Source organism: Ambystoma mexicanum, chromosome 3q (assembly GCF_040938575.1).
Source record: "Ambystoma mexicanum isolate Mex_15411 chromosome 3q, UKY_AmexF1_1, whole genome shotgun sequence".
Taxonomy (NCBI): Eukaryota; Metazoa; Chordata; class Amphibia; order Caudata; family Ambystomatidae; genus Ambystoma; species Ambystoma mexicanum.
In genome coordinates, this window is record NC_090926.1 from 589,353,832 (window position 1) to 589,371,268 (window position 17,437).

At 45.9% G+C, this 17,437-nt stretch overlaps 1 protein-coding gene across 2 annotated transcripts in view; it reads right to left on the reverse strand.

The window, feature by feature from the left end:
- Positions 1–15,411, reverse strand: part of ST13 (ST13 Hsp70 interacting protein) — a 196,357-nt gene extending 180,946 nt beyond the window's left edge. The window contains exons 1-2 of one of the 2 annotated variants that reach the window (XM_069654418.1): positions 15,000–15,411; positions 12,310–12,379 (exon numbers count right to left, since the gene is read on the reverse strand). In XM_069654418.1, the coding sequence (XP_069510519.1) occupies positions 12,310–12,379; positions 15,000–15,109 (180 nt within the window). In that variant the 5' untranslated portion in view covers positions 15,110–15,411. The remainder of the gene's footprint in view (positions 1–12,309; positions 12,380–14,999) is intronic. The other variant, XM_069654419.1, reaches the window with a different exon arrangement.
- Positions 15,412–17,437: the final 2,026 nt, after the last annotated feature.

The following is a 17,437-nucleotide window of genomic DNA, read 5'->3' on the forward strand; positions in this document are numbered from 1 at the left end:
CATTAAAGCAAAAACACACAGGTGAAGAAGGTTTACCATTACTATGAAAATCATACTTCACACAGAGTACCATCAGTTTATGTTCAGTGAGCGGTGAGGCTCCATGGAATGTAATGACGCAAATGGAATGGAGTGCGCTTCGGGGTTCCTGGAGTGACTATTGAGACACAGACCGGAACCAGAAGCATGCTCGTTACCTCTCTTACATCCAACTAAGACTTAATAAAGAAGCATTGTTTTTCTACATTACCTGGCCTGGAGTGGTTCCAGCATCTTCATTACTTTTAAGACCAAGGAGAATACTTAATTTGGCGACGAGTTGACGGAAGAAACCCTGAGAGGAGAGCAGCCGAGAGTCTGGAAGAAGCTGATCTTCACATGCAGGCCACGAAGTTACAGAAAATGAGGTTTTAAGTTCCCATGAAGGAGCGATGCCAAGAAAAAGGTTCTGGATCTGTGGAGAACCTGGGGGTGGGGGAGGGGTGGGGAGGATGAGGGGGGCGTACTGGGTCCTGGGAGGAGTTGTGCGCCAGCATTGGGTCCCAGGCATGGAAATGAGGAAGGCCAGTGGGAAATTGTACTCTGAGGCAGGGAGTGTAAGGGCCCCTTCCCTTGGCAGGCATTGGTCGCAGTGTGGTGCTCCACGTGTTTGGTTTTGAAGATCGGAGTGTGAGGCGCAGATGTATCCTGGACAGGTAGTCCGTTGCATTCGGCACTAGTCATGGAGGAGGCATCCTGGGTGAATTTGAGATATGGGAGGGCTGTAAGGAGTCCATTGTGCCCATGTGAGCCACACGTCATGCCGTTGGCCCTGCGTTCCAGTTTTGCCATTGCTGGAACGCAGAGGTGGGCAGGGCACCATTGTTGCTCTGTGAAGCCAAGGAGCATTAGAAGAAAGGACATAGAAACGTACTGAGGCGTGATGACGTGTATCCACACGTCAGTTGTTCGTCATTCTGACTGAAGGTTTGATACTGCACGGAACACAGTCAGGAGCTGCAGTAAATAATTCACATCTAGCAGCATTAGCACACTTTTGCAGCAGCGGTATATAATAGAGCGCCACCCGGTGGGTCATGGTGCACATAACATTGTCAAATGATGTTGGAATACAGCAGTGGAGGCAGCGACGGTATATTGTGGCGGCAACTTATTTATGTAAGGTGTGTTTAATAAACTGGATACGTCAACAGTGCAGGATAAACAGATTGCTTGAAGTTCGTGACTGCGTTGAGAAAAGCTGTGCCGAGGGTAGAAAACGGCAGTGGCGCTGGTATAAGAAAAGAACAGTGTTATATGTTTCAAAGTAGTAATGGAGCATCGCAGATGTTGGGAGTTTGTACTGGGTCAAGTGCCTAAAAATTCTGACATTTGATTAAATATTTTGGTTTTCACCGTTATATTTAACTTTATGTCCATTCAATTGTGTAACTTGGCTTTATTTTAGAATGGCAGCAGACGATATTAAGAGATTACAGGATGGTTCCGAGGTAGTTTATCACGCGCCAAGGGCAGGCAATTAATGATGACATTATGTTGTGAGTTGCACACATTGCGAGGTCTTATAATGTTGCAAGCGTAGTTCATGGTAGCGATATGTACGTGAATAGACTAATTATTTCTGTGAATGGCACAAGAGTTACATGCGTGAGCAGTATATGGAGGTTAAAATGTTTACGTTAATGAAAATGATAGAAAAAAAACCAGAGTCTGCATGGAAAGTGCGCTGACTGACGTACAATATTTCACTCCACGTTATACTATATGAAAAACCAAAACGTGCTAATCAAAGTCCATTGTCAGCCACTGGATTAGAAGGTCAGAGCAAAGCTCCGCTCTGAGTGCCCCCGGCCAAAGATTCCCAACAAGGTGGTCTTGACCCCTGAATTAGATACCAAAATGATCACCTTTCTGGGGAAGAACATTAAGGATCCTAATAAGGGCCTTGACCGAGCCTGGCATTCTTGTCTAGACAAGGTACTTGACATCACTGGACCCCTATCTAAAATTATGGATCTGGCAGAAAAGGCCATTGACAGGGGCAATCCCATTGATCCCATCATTCTGGCAGTATGGTCCCAGAGGGTGCTTTGCATGCTAGGAAATGCCAACTGTTACATTTCTACGGAACGCAAAATGAGCATTCTGCTGAAAATTGACCCAAAACTAGGGGAACTGCCAGATTCTAAGTCGAGACCGGCGGCTCAAGGGCTCCTATTTGGCGATCCCTTCGTCAAAGAAAAGTCGAAATTTGTTGGTACTTTCACTGCCCTGGACAAGGCACAAGCCTCCATTAAAAAGGCATTTGCATCCAAAAAATGTACCGGGCCGGACTAGGTAGAGGTCGCTCCTCTGGCCAATACTCATTCGACAGGAGACGTCAATATGGAAGAGAACAACTCCTGGCAAAAGCGTTCAGAGACTTTCTTCCCCTCCAGGGGACAAGGAAGAGGACACAGCTGGAGGAGAGCAACCAGATATCCTGCCCAACAGCCTAAAGGTCAGTGCAAGCATACCAGCGGCAGCGCCGCAGTCTCCCCTATGGGGGGGGGGAAATAGCTTTCTTTGCGCAAGCCTGGGAAGCCTTATCAAGGGATGCATGGATTTGAAGCGCAGCACAAGGTTTGCACCTAGAGTCGCTCAGCCTTTTCAAGCTTATTGCCCCGCGCAGATAGTCATGTCCAAAGAGGACGCAGTAGCGCTAGACAGCAAAGTACTTCAGCTTCACCAGAAAAGGGCCATATGCCAAATGCTCGAGTCTGGTGGGTTTTTCAGCCCTATATTTCTGGTTCGCAGAAAACAAAAAGTGCGCCCTGTAATAAATCTCAAGGCGTTAAACGATTTCACAGTATACCGCCACTTCAAGATGGAAGGGATACACATGCTCAGAGACCTCCTGAGACCAAGCGATTGGCTGATTCTCCTAGATCTCAAGGATGCCTATCTGGCAGTTCCTATTCATCAAGCACACGCAAACTTCCTCAGATTTACTTGGAGGGAGCAGGATTAGAGTGTACGAGCCTCGGCCCCCTGGGCATTTACCAAACTCCTGCAGCCAGTCGTGGCTCATCTCAGAGGAAAAGGTGTCAGACTTTATTTATTTATCTAGACAACATCATTTTCATGACTCAATCCCAGGCTTTGATTCAACAGCAAGCCCGTCTCGCCATAAATCGTTTACACAACCTCAGTTTCCTCATCAATTGGGAGAAATCCGTTCTTTGCCCTTCCAGGAGTATAGAATTCCTGGGATTTATTGTGGACACAAACCTCCCAACTCAGCCTACCTATCGCTAAGATACACGCCACGGGAAATTCACAGGCTCCTGCAGGGAGTTAGCGAGGGTAATAGGCCTATTGTCCTCTTCCATACAGGCAATATTTCCGGGTCCCCTACACTATCGAGAATTGCAAAGACTGAAAGGCAGTCATCTGAGATGCAGCCTTTCCTATTCTCAACGTCTAACTATCGCCACAGGCAAGGACGGAGCTCATCTGGTGGCTCACTCATATGGAAGCCTGGAACGGCAGGGCAATTTTCGGATCTGCCCTGGATATCATAATAGAGCTGGATGCCAGCCACTCAGGCTGTGGAGCGAGATGTGGCGTCGTAGCCACAGGGGGAACCTGGTCCTCACACGAACTGGATATGCACATAAATTGCCTGGAGCTTCTAGCAGGCTGCTTTGCCATGCGATCTTTCGCCAGAGGCAGAGTGAATTGCTGAATCTTACTGAAAATTGACAACATTTCTGCAGTAAGATACATCAATCTGGGTGGCACCAAGTCAAGACAACTAGCCACAGCTTTTTGTTATTTCTGCCTGAAACACTGCATTTCTGTCACGGCGTAGTTCCTTCCTGGTCTCAGAAACGTAGTCGCGGACTAGCACTCCCGCCACTCCGACTACAGCGATTGGAGGCTCAACAGACATTTTCTACCGGCTCCAACGAGTGTGGGGCCCCATGACTAAGGATCTTTGCCTCCCGCCTCAACGCACAGCTGCCAGAGTTTTACAACTGGAGACCGGACCCAGCAGCCGCAGCGACAGATGCATTCCTCCAGCGCTGGACGGGCAGAATTCTTTACGCCTTTCCCCTTCAACATGATAGCGAGGAACCTGGCGAAGGCCCGTCAGGAACAGGCAGAGCTAGTCGTCCTAGCTCCAGTCTAGACATCTCAGACCTGGTATCCAGTTCTTCTGGAACTTTCTTTGGATTTTCCAATCCTTCTACCCCAGTCTCCAGATCTTCTAACAGGTCCAGGGGGCCCACACCACCCCCTTCTCCTCAGCAAGTCCTTACCTCTTGCAGCTTGGGAGGATTTCAGGTCAAGATGGAGGGTCCCAGGCATTTCTCGCAAGGCAGTCAGCCTCATTGGGGAAAGCTGGGCCCCCGCCACCTACCAGAGTTATTCTAACTCTTGGAGCGCCTGGGCGTGCTGGTGTTTGGGCCAAGAACTCTATCCGGTTTCAGCAACTACAGGAGATTTTTAACTTTCTGGCTTCATTAATAGAGCAGGGCCTCTCCTACAGGACAGTTAACGCCTACCGCTCTGCAATTTCAGCCACCACAATCTCGTGGAAGGGCTAGCAACAGGAACATCACCTAGTGTGCAGGATGCTTAAAAGGCATCCGACTCTCGGTACCGCCTCTGTCCCGGTACAACACTCTATGGGACGTTAACAGAGTTCTTTTTCTCTCTTGGCCCAACGAGGAGTTCTCGCACTGCCCTGTCTGGTAAGCTCACTACGCTTTTATGCCTAGTCTCCTGTAGAAGAGTCTCAGATGTCAAGAGCGCTCGATCTAGCAGGCAGGTCCTTTTCGCCCGACGGTGTAGTATTTCATATCCAGAAAGACCAAATGCAATTCGAAACTAATTACATCCTGCCTTTACGGAACAGCCCAAGCTCTGCCTTGTCAGATGCTTGAAGGTTTATGGAGGAGTAATAGAGCCTCTCCTAGAAGGCAACTTCTGATAGCGCTCCGTAAGCCACATAAAGAGGTTTCCGCTCCAACACTGGCGCGCTGGACACTCTCCCAGGCAGGAATAGATCCAAAACTTTTTGGCGCTCACTCCGTGAAAGGACTATGGCCTCCAAAGCCTTTCAGGTTGGAGTTCGCTTAGAAGACATCATGAAAATGGCCGATTGGGCAGGCAAGTCCATCCTTAAACAATTCTACCTGAAGCCGGTAGAGCAACCTGCATCCATGGTGGTAAGTAAGCTTTAAACGAGCATAATGTGAGCCTCTGGTCTTGACATAGAATAAATATTTTCCAGAATAACTTCCCTAGAAAGTCTTAATTCTATTAAAGACACAGAGGAGAGCATTATCCCGCCGACTAGAGAAATACAGGGCGCACATCAAGCTTATGAATTATTACATGCCATGTAAGAGTTCATTAATGGAATGCCGTTTTCTCTCCCGCCCTTGTATATCGAATACGGTTGATATATACATCAAGTAACCATTGATATTTCTCGTTTTCTTCTTAGTGACTTCGGACAAGCCAACCTGACGTGCTCTGGATTTCTGCAAAAACGTCCACTTCCAGCGGCTACAGTTTGATGCTCTTTTTGGTTTGACGCAACCTCGAAAGGAGGAGGAAATATGCTATTGGTCCCTCTTTGGAAGGGGCTACCTACTGCTATTGGAGGATTGGAGTCACAGGGTTAGTGACCTTTGCATGACCTTGGACCTAGCTTGCTGGGAAATTGAGTTTTCCCTGTTTTAAGTGACTTTTCGTATTTGTAAGGTTTATATAGTACTTTACGCCAAAGCGCTTTACAATACAAGAATACATAGTAAAGAAGAAGCAAAAAGTTACAAAGACATGAAACAAACCATCAAAAACAGTATGTAGATCAAGACTTTTCACTATGGACTGTAGTTTTATCATGTTTATTAAGATTGTATGTTATTCGTGTATGTTTTTTCTGTACCCTGGTCAGCTATGGATGTTGCTATCTGGTCTTTGGGTGTATCAGAACTTGCTGCTGAGTTCTTTCCATGGGAAATAAATAAAGAAGCACAATGCTCGCCTCCATGTCTTTAATAGAATTAAGATTTTCTAGGGAAGTTATTCTGGAAAATCTTTATTCTCTGTGGTATAAATGTCAGTTTTGGTGAGTAACATTTTATATACACATGGGGTGTACAGTACGGTCTAAAAAGTGTTGACAAGAATAAGACGAGAAGTAAAGAAACTTTAAACCTAAAAGGTGACAATTCACACAGGGGCTCGAGGAGTAGCTAACCTTTTCTTCTTGTGCTCGTCTGTTACTTCATGCAACATTTCTTTGTGTTGAAGTTTTTGTGGGATCTCTGTCATGTTAGTATCTTTTCCCACTTTTCTGTGTTCGCTTTAGGGGAGATGGTTATTAGGGTGTTCATGTATATGGTTTTCTTTGTATTTAGGTGAGGGTGTGAGTTTGGACAGAATACAGAAAGTGGAGTATTTTTTTTTTTTTTTTAGGGATAAGAGCAAGCATTGTGCTCGAGTGCGACAGACTGAGGTCAGGATGTGCTAGATCCTAATAGAAGGCACTAACCTTCTTGGAAGGCTAAGTAGGTTTGGTAATGTTTATGCTCTCATGTGAGCGGTTGTGCTCAGGCGTGGCAGGCCTGAGGTCATGTGTGAGAGTCAGGACAGAAGGTGTTATAGCAAAATGTTCAGACAGTTGCATTTGTCGAGAATCATGTAGGCATAGTTATTAAGGCCTATGGTAGGGTTCTATATTGTTGTTTAGGAAGTAGGATGTGTAGTATCTGTGTACATATGTTTATGTGCAGAGAGACTCCATGGAATGTATTGATGCAACTGGAAAGGAGTGCGAGTGGGGGTTCCTGGAGTGACCGTTGGGACACAGACAGATTAACCAGAAGGATGCTGGTTACCCTCTCCTACATCTGTAACTAAGACAGAATAAAGAAGCATTCCTTTTCTACATTACCTGGTCTGGAGCGGTTCCTGCATCTTCATTACTTACATTTAAGACCAGGGAGAATACTTTTACTCTCCATAGACAAAAAAAATGCCAAATTTCTCGCAAGAGAGCACAGTGAAATCCGCTGGACGGAATTGGACCAGATAGAAAACATGGGCACGAAGTGCTGACTATTTCCATGGGGTGCTGGGGAGATAGGTTGTTTGGGAGAAGGGGGGGGGGGGGGAGATCTAGTCATCGCCCATGGTGCTTTGCAGCAGAGGTTTTTCAGAAATTAAAAAGCTGCCATCTTTTTTGATTGCAATGCAAGAGATGACCGCAGTTATACCCATTATACCCATGGCTACCCGAAAACAAAAAGGCATGAGTGTGGGGTTCGGGGGCGGGGCATGGCAGAGGGAGGGAAACAGATGTTTATGTGAGTGGGGGCAACAAGGCACCTGGTGAGTGACGAGGGTGGGGGAATGTTATTTCCTTGCCGTTTCTCACCGATCGCCTCGGTTATCCGACAGCTACAGATAACGGTGGCTATTTGTAGTACTTTGTTATCATAGCAACCGTTATGGGGGAAAAAGGCAACAAAACAAAAAAAATTACCAAAAAAGGAAAATAAGGGGGACAAAAATATTTGGGCATGGCTAGTGGTCAGTTACTGTTTTCAAATATACAACGGGCATGGCCGAAGGCCCTGGTGAATGGGCCCAAAGGAGCATCTGTGGAATTTCACAGCTACTTGACAGGCCATTAAACTTGTCTCCACAGATTGCACCACCCCCGATCAGAGGAAATACTAGGCGCCGCACCATTGGATTCCCCACCCAGTCAACCGTTACTACCAGGCGACCCGATCTACGTGCAGCACTTGGTCTGCAGGTGGAGCAACCGAGGGTGTAACTGGCCATATCGGGTCGTCTCGTCTACACCCCTTGCTGTAAAGGGGAAGGAGCTCCGCTACTGGTTCCACCCATCGGATGTCTGGAAAGCACCACCCCCCCAACCCCTCAAAGCACACCTTAATGACTTTCTGTACCCTGCGGCCCTGAACAATTGTTTACTGGAACACTTACCCACCTCCTTTTTGGCCATTTTGTGCCAGTACTGCCACACCCTCCAAGGCTCTGCTGGTCTTTCTATCCTTATTTCTCTTCCCCGCTCTTTCTCCCTCTCAGTTTTCTTTTAATACAATTGCTTTTCAGACAGCAGAAAATGGCACCAGCGCTCTCAAACTACTCATTGTATAAAAATAACTACTCATTGTATAAAATTTAAAAAAAGAACGTTAGTGTGTCTATAGTTTCATATTCATGTGGGATATATTTAGGAGCTGATTTTATACAGGGGCTCACATAAAGGGGGGGCCTATCGAAACAGCACTGTCATAATGTATCCAACATAAACATAATTAAACTATGTCTCTGCTTTCCCTAATACACAGCTCTAAAGCAGCATTCAGCTCTGTCCGCATTACGGCTTAGATGCTAAAGAAGATGTGCGCTACCCAGAATTGTCCAATAGTTGGCATACGGACATGAGCTCTGTGGGGGTGAGAGAAAATGCAGGGGAGTTATGTGTACTACAGAAGTACCCAATATAGAGGTTTGATGCCTTACACATCTAACGCTGTGTAGGATACGAGGTACTTTCCAGGCACATAGTGTAAGGCTCGAAGTATTGGATCCAGATCAACTGAAGTGCAACAATCCTAAAAGTATCTAGTGTCTGCAGAGGCTGCATTTGGTGGTACAAGGACTCAAATATGTGGTGAATAGGTGACAAGAAATAATGCCGAGTTGCATGAAGGGAGGATTGAAAGGATTTGAAGACAAGGTCCTGGCCCAAGTGAATACAGCATGTGCACCATTCTGGACTGGTCATATTGCAAAACTGACATGGATAGAGGCAATGGAGAAACCTGTTAAAGTGCACAGGAAAGGAACATATGGACTTTGCTTTTACAATGAAGGAACAGTTTCTGTAGGGGCCAATGAACATTGCAATAAGACCTTGCTCATCCAAAATCTCAAGAAAGGCACTGCCGCAGTAATGGACTATTATTGGGTGTGTGGTCAGCAGGCAAACGTGCACCTCCAACCAACATGGAGGGGCTACTGTTCGCTAGCTACCTTGCACCCTGCGCTGCTTATAATACCCGAAGAACAGGCTGGCCAGCACCAATGGCAGCTCCCAATTGAGAAGGACCAACCAGAAACCTGCTGCAGGCCACAGAATTCCACTTCCTCCCCGAGAACGAAAAGAAAGAAAAGATCAAACTATCTGTCCCACGACTCATCCAAACTTGTCAATGAAATACCTTTTGAGTACAGACTGTTGCAACAGCGCAGAAACATTCACCACCCCGTCGTTAATGTCTGGGGTCCAAGCAGTTGCTAACACCAAATGACGCAGATTGTCGGCTGGGAATTGATACGGCTGGCAAATGACACGGAACAAGGGCTCAACGCCATTAAAGTAGAGTTGCGACTGATGCAGAAGTGCTACGTTTTTTACCTCCTCCCAGCAATGGAAGGAGGTGTGCAAAAAAATAGGGACACTCCTGTTGCACATTCATGCAAAGCACTCTCTCTCTCACACAAATAGGAGCTCTGCACACCCTGGGAGTGTGCATGAAGAAAGAAGCCGGAATAAAGTGTGGACTGGTTTGACCGTTTTTTCTAGGGCCACATCCTGGATGGTGGCAATAGTAAAGATGTTGGTACCCGTGATTGTGCTGGTCATCTTCTGCACCTGCCAGTTGGGCCTCAGGTGTTGTGCCAAAGCAGTACCTAATAACGCTAAGATGATGGTCTCAGTTGGGGTATCCAATGCACCTCACGGTACCACAGTACCCAGACAGATAACCCAAACAAACCCTGCATGGTCCACATTGATCACAGTTTGCAGCCCTGTAGCACTATCACTACACCCCCACCAGACCCTGAGAACTATACATAACATTGGGTTGATTTAGCTGGGGGTGGATAGATATATCTTGTACCCGAGGAGTATGCCCGATCTGAGGCAAGTTTGAGCAATGGTCTGTAAAGCTTGGGTTCCTAAGGAGGAATCTCCACCTTGTTTAGAGGTAGAAGGCAAAGAGTTTGGACGAGGACCGGTGTTAGGGAGATAAATATGGGTAACAATGAGGGAGAGTTTGTTAATATGGAATAAACAAAAGCAAGGAATGTTGGGAAGAAGAGAGGGTCTTCGGAACTCCCCCCTCCCCCCACCCCAAGAGATTCTGAATTAGAAAAACTGTAAACTGCACATCGAGGGAGAAGAGGGTCCACAGGAGAGTATGATCGTGCAGTGCATACATTAGGAGTTATATAGTAGAGGCGAGTGTAAACACAGTCTTAGTTATTGGCAGACATTTTGTAACGTAGGCCAAAGTGCGGTGAAAAGCACCAATCATGTTGGTGTTAGATCTGCATTACCAATACAGATAAAAACCCCACCATGAGCGAGGGCAAGTTACAAGTGTTGGGGTGGTTAATAAGGGCCCCACAGTTAAGGATACCAACACATTTGAGCGATAAAACCAGCAACAATAGATCAAAATGAAATGTGTTCACTCCTCTTTTTCATCAATGGAATTTCCATAAAATTGCCGTGTGCGTCACAAGTAGGGGTAAAGGATGGAACCTGTGATTGAAATTGTAAGTTGTGTAAACTGTAACTAGGAGATGGACTATGACCAAATATGGAAAGGCCCCAGAGAGGGCTGTAGTGTAAATATGAAACATGCAATTATAAGTTAGTGGATGGTGCTTAGATGAATGTATCCAATAAGAAGTGTGGGAACTAAAGGGAATATGGTTACCTTGTATAGGTTTAACCAATCGCGTGTGGAGGGTAGACAGTCTTTGGGAGTGTCTTAACTGTTGCAAACTGTATAAAATGCATGTTCTTTGTATGGTTCAGGGAGAAAGGTTAGTTTGACTCTTTGATGTCATCCAACCCCTCCCGGCCATTTGATGTCATCCAACCCCTCCCGGCCATTTGTACAATAAACTTGCTTTACAGGCAAGGTGTCTACGTACTCCTGAGCCTACTTTTGGTTACAGTGATCAAAGGCCAAATCCCAGACAAGCCTGCCACTGTCTGAGAGGCAGTAGGCCTTCGTGTCCAGAAAGTATGTGCTCTCCAAGGCCACGAGAAGGGAACAGCGCCAATTGGCAGTTACCACCCCACGATAAAGATAGCATGTGTTCTCAGCACCAACATCAGAGTTGCAGCCCTCCGGCGCTTTGATCCAAGACCCCCACATTACATGGTGCCAGCCAGGCCCAGACCACTGACCATAAAGCTGCTAGACCCTCCATTGATCGGAAAAAAAAAAATCAGAAAGCAAGGCTGTCGTACACAAATGGGTCACGTGATTTGTGCTGTGAGGTACCGGGGGATGAAATAGTTCAAAGCGGGGGGGGGGGGGGGGGAGGCCGCTGGTGCACCTGGGAGTGAGTGAAGTGTGCGAAATGGGATGACTTAGATCGCCCTGTGTCCATCTCTGCGCCTGCCCGGTGCTCCACTACAGTGATAAGAGTAGCAATGTTTTCAAATTAACCAATTGCTTGCTAGGCCCCTTTTTTCCTGCGGATGACTAGCTCAGCAGCACTCACGTGGACAGTGCTAGACATTGAAGGGTGGGACCAATGACCTGGCATCCCCTATGGAGTGGGCCACCCATGTATAGGGTTGCCTCAACCAGCCTCGTGGGTTTTCACTGTATGCAATGACATACGTCAGGCATTCTTTTAACCTGCTGCACATCCCCAATTTGGCAGACCTTTCAGCGGCAGCAGAGTTGGTGATGCATTTGTATTCTGTAGATATTAATACTGGTTGGTGTCCTGGGCATTTATCCCTAGCAGATGGTATTGTTTCTGGTGTGAGCGTGCCTTCATTACGGCTCTACATCGAGAATGGACTACACACCAGAAATAGGTTTCATTGCTCAGAGGGAGAAATATTGTGCCGGAAGGCATGGCATAAAAGGTTCTGGAATATTTGATGGTCATATGGCGGCTGGTACACTATTAAAATGAATGGTCTGGTGGGTGGTGTGGGCTAGTCAGCAGGGAACTGCAGACTTACAAGCAGACTAAAACCGTTTTGCTTAACCATCACCAAATTGAGAAGACGAGTCCGATTAACTTTTCACATTATCGGGTTAGATTAAGCTTTTGCGGCAACAAACCCATTAAAAACATCACTGAAACGCACCTTTTAGTAATGCTATTCTCATCCATTTATAAGTAAATATATGAAAATGCATCGTTCTACTCATTTCATCCCAAGTTACGGGGAAGGGGTTTAAGAGGAAAATGGTAGGGACTTCATTAAATGGCCTGAAAGCTTACCTTTGATGCATGGGTGGGGCTATGAGTAGGTGAGGTTTTCTCAGATGCCGGTGGCAAAGAGGCTCCCATACTGCAAAGAAAGCAGAAAAACAGTTGGTGAACAACAAAAGAAGTGAACTGGAAATAGAACAGTTTAAGAACCCTGGCACGTGATAGAAATAGGATGGCCTCAAATGAACAAGAATTGTTTCCTGGTAGGTGGGAGAGCAACAGATGTACACATAGTGGAAGAAGACAAGACTAACTATGGTGAACTAATTTGGAAGCGAGTTATGAAACCAAATCCCTTGGAACAAGTACAATTTAGCACGGTACACGACTTGTCCCTGGAAAAGGATGCAGCCACTTTCAGTGTAAAAAGTTTTCAGGCGTGCGCAAGTAGCTTAAATGAGCAGAGTGGATTCAGACATAACATTAATACACCTTACAACAAGGTTTTGTTACCGGCTAGATGTTCCGGAGTGCATCATCAGAAGTTGATAAGTAGTATGAATGTATGTTATACTATGCACACTACCAACACAGTAAACTTGCAGCGCCTGGGCTGGTCTGAAAGGTGGCGTACCGTGACCCTGCCAGGGTTTTCACCAGACCTTACGTCTGTGGAAAGGATGGTGAGGTTGATTAATGGAATTTGCTTTTAAAGACACTGCAGAGTCAAGAACATTACACAGAACCGTTCTGTAAAAGTCCTACATAACGCAAGGACAGGAGATGCGTTTCGCAAAGTTGGGACCCGTTTTAACAGGAGGAAAGTTGCTAGAACATGCAGTATGTATTAATCTTTCAGAACACTAACAATACCGTAGACCAGTCTCACGTGGGACCGGGATTCAATCCTGTGTTGCTCTGCGTTATCTTGCTTCCAAGACAAAAGCATTGCCCCTGAGCTATCCTCCTGGCACAGGATGTCTTCAGATCGCTGTACAGCTTGGTCATAAGCGATATAATGTCCAAAAATCCCCATATTTCATCACAACTGTACGGCACGAAATTGGTGGGAGCTATTTAAATTCTGTTTCTAGCTTAGGAGAACCTGGTTAGCTTGAAAACAAGTTACTAGGAGCCACTGTTAACTTCCCAGGCCAAATGGCATCATACAAACATAAAATGTAATATACTGCAACCTATAAACACTATAAAATAAACAAGTTTCATGTTCTTGGTTTTATGTGCAAACCTGATCCTGACAAAACGATTTTTAAAAAGGTGACCGAGGGTGGTACTGAATTACATTATTGTGGTGGCTTCCCTCCTAAGTTTTCACTCCCCTATACCTGAGAAGGACTACATTAAATGCACTTGAAAAGCCACTCACGAGGGAACGGCCAGAAATCACTACCGATTTCTTGTTTCTCCATTCAACCTACCCCCTACAGTGTGTTGACTTGACCGCAGGATTGTATATAGCCATAACAAAAATCAGAATAGAGATTTGTTTTTAGTTACCATCCATATACTTCCTTTATATGCAGCTGAGTAGTCATCAATGCAAGTGCTTACATAAACAATATGGGACACTGGGCAACCCTCACCCTCCCAATTGTAATTATTATCCACTTCATCAAGAACTCCCCTCAAAACACACCCTATACAAATTAGCTAGAGGCTGGCTAAGATCTGCACCCTGTTCTGGCAGGTGTACACGCTTAGTTATGTACAGGGCGGCTGTGGGCGTGGAAGGACCAGGCGGTCGCCCAGGGCACCACATCAAACCCCTGCCACATCAGCTGGGGTGTGGGGCTTTCAAGGGATGCCCAAGCTGGCGCCCTATTGAAATGAAATGTGCCCGCTCTCGTGCTGGTACCAGGTGCTCCAGCACAGGAGAGGGCGCTTTTCATTTCAATAGGGCGCCGTTGCTACGCCATAGGAGGCCGCCTTTGAATGGCTATGCTGGTTTGGCGCGGCAATCTAATTAGCAGTCAACCCAAATTTGGCACACACCTCCAACACCCCGCCTTGACCAAGGGCACATGTCAAATTTTGTTATACTCAGGCGCTGCCAGAGTTAAGGCCAGCCCTGTGTGCATATGTCCTCTTAACCCCGTCGCTAATCCTAACCAATTACTTCATCAAGAGATACAAAATCTCACTCGCACCACGATTCTTTAACAAAAGAAGCGAGCTTTCATATAAATCCCTCGAGTTAAACCCTTGCTGCAGACATATAAACGTGTTCATAGGACATGCAGTCACAAGTTCTTATGCCAACTGGGCCGCCACACCCCTCGAGCCTTAAAACGTGCCACTGCATCGGGTACTAACAGCTTTTTAAATAGCTACGTGAAGGTGCAATTTCATTTGCCGGATTGAGTTCGTTAATGCCATGCCTCTTAACGCAAGTGTTAATGTACACAATGCGATTGAATACGTACTGCCAATTTACGTTTACGTGGAAAAAACTTGTCATGTAAAAATCTAAACTTAATGTATTACCTCTGCTCAATGCATCTATTCCGAGAAAATGCAAGTTGTTCCGATCCCTTATATACTACCAGTCAAACTAAACCCGTACCTCGATTACCCCCAATACATCACTCCTTAGGGTCTCTCAGACTCGAAGCAGCCAGTACACACAATCACGTAAGAATACGCACTATCCCCCATTCACCATTCCATCAAACCCCCCAAAACAAGGTCGGTTTATTAAAGCCCCACTCCATTTATTTTGTTTAACGGTCGCCCCTCACCCCTCTATCCACTCCTTGAAGAAGACCAACTCGGGCCTCCTCAACACATCCGGGTCCCGTTGACAGAGAGTGACGAAGGCGCGCAGCTCGCTCAGCTTCCGGGCATCCATGGTGGTCTGCGCGTGCCGGACTGAGGGGGTGAGTGGGTGCGTAACTACTATAGAGGGACAAGAACTCAGTGGGGCGCCGGGGACTCAGTTGGACTGTCTGCAACTCGTGTGCTCACACATCACGGGTGTGCAGAGAAGCTGCGTGCGCAAAACCGGAACCGGAAGACAGAGTGATTATGCCCGGAACTTTCCAGTTCTTGGCAGTCAGTCACAGAACCTAAACTGCTAGCAGAAAAGACACGCCTTTTGACGGCTAGACCGACCAACTGCCGCAGAGATGGCTCAATTTGTGCTTGAAGCGTGAAGGGCGCTTTCCGTTCACCTAAAGACACTCCCATTGAAACAGGTGACATGCGTACTGCCGCTAACAGGCAACCGCCCATGTCAAATGTGACGGAAGTCTCGTTAAACCCGACAAATGTATGTCATTAAATATACGCGTTCTGAGACCCATCTACTCAGTTGATGAGCCCCGCACTTTCGTCGCACCGTTTAATGGAACTAAAACTCCGATTAGGTACTCAAATACGAGAAAAACAAGCGTTGTAAACCACAACAACTTGTATAGACATTTGCCATTCACGAGTGCTGGCATTGATGCGGATTTGAAACTCATATCATAGCATTAAAAGTAAAACAAAACTACACAAATCATCCCACACACTCAGCTGTAGGTCCAACAGTTTTTACATCTGGAGTACTTCTTTCAGAAACTATTAATGCAAAAATGAAACCAAAATCGTCTCCCCGCAAGAGACGTGTTCAGAAGCGTTCCCCTTCTTCGCAGTGCTTTGATTTTAAACACTCTTCCCATAAACATGGTTAGCTCAGTCAGACCCCTGCAAGCCACTAGAATATGCCACAATGTCTCCACCTGTCCTTCCACTACTAGGCAAATCTACAAACGTCTACGTTAGATCTGCCATATCGCTTCTGAACTTCATTGGTGGGAAGTAGGTTGAATCTCAATCTCATGCTGACTTCTATACCACAGGGACGGGAAGAGTTTAAGATATTGGGGCCTTTTGCCAAATGCCTTGGTTTCATTACTCAAAGCCCAATTGCACCTACAGGAGTTTTTACCGTCTAGGGTTTGTGTCCAAACCTGGGCTCAGATTTTTCCTTTAACTTTGCCAGGGTCAGTCAGTAGTAGTTCTATGCCCAAGTCCGACAGGGCTTTGCAATTGTCTTTCTACTGAGCCAGTATGCCTGGCTCCATCCCACCCGACAACTGGGCTAGTATTTCAAAGGGAAGTGCTGAGGAGACCAATAGGCATTTACGATATAGCGATAGCGCCTTCCAAGCAGTTTTCGCGTATAATGATATATGGCCTAGAAACTAAAATCTTGACATTTGGGAGTGGTAGTAAGGGGGGCTTCTCGGAATGTAAATGGTTTCTAGAAGGAGCTCCTCTATTTGAAACTCAGTCACTGACCTATTTGGGTGCTCTGGTGAATAATAGGAATCATGATGGCCCTATGTGTTTGGCCTTAAAAAAAAAGAATGCCACAATATCTCAAGCCATGTTAATACACAAGCCATTTGCTAAATTCTCTCTGGAACCAGTTGTTACTTTCTTCGAGGCCAAGGTTTCCCCTTCTTTGATTTTTGGAGCTGAAGGTTTTCTCTTTACGTCCTACAAGGTGTGGGCGGCTCTGGAAGGAAACTTCTGGAGGAAGCTCCTAAAATTACCAAACTTGGTAGCAACCTCTGTAATAAGGTATTATTATTATTATACCTTATTACAGAGGTTGCTACCAAGTAGAAACCTCTGTAATATACCATTATGTAAAAAGTAATAAGCAATAAGGTGCTTCCCCTTCAATCATTTCAGAGCTCCTAAGTCTCTTCTTAACATACTCTTCTCTCTTGCCATTGCAACATCATAGATATGTACATGTTGCTTTCCCCTACTATTTGGGGTAGTTGGTTATTCTGAATTCATTTAACAGATTCACGTAATTCACTCCCTTCTTTCCCCCCATGCTTTTCTAAACTGGATTGCAGGGTTCTGATATCCTCTCTCCTTAGTTTCAACCTTTTACCTCAGTTCGAGACCGCCAGAGGGATGTTCCAGAACTCTTTCCGTATGGGGGCTCTATTTGTTGTACCAATAGATTTAGTAAAGAGTGATTGTTACATTTTTTCTTATATTTTCTTAGTGAAATAACTTGCTTGCTAAGATTGGAGCAAACAAACACATAATCCAATGTAGAGGAAAATACCCCATTGGACCAAGTAGTTGCCGGATAGATCCCATCTTCATCCAAGCCCTTAACCAAGTATAAGCCACAGGATTCCATAAACTCCAACCAACCCACCACCCT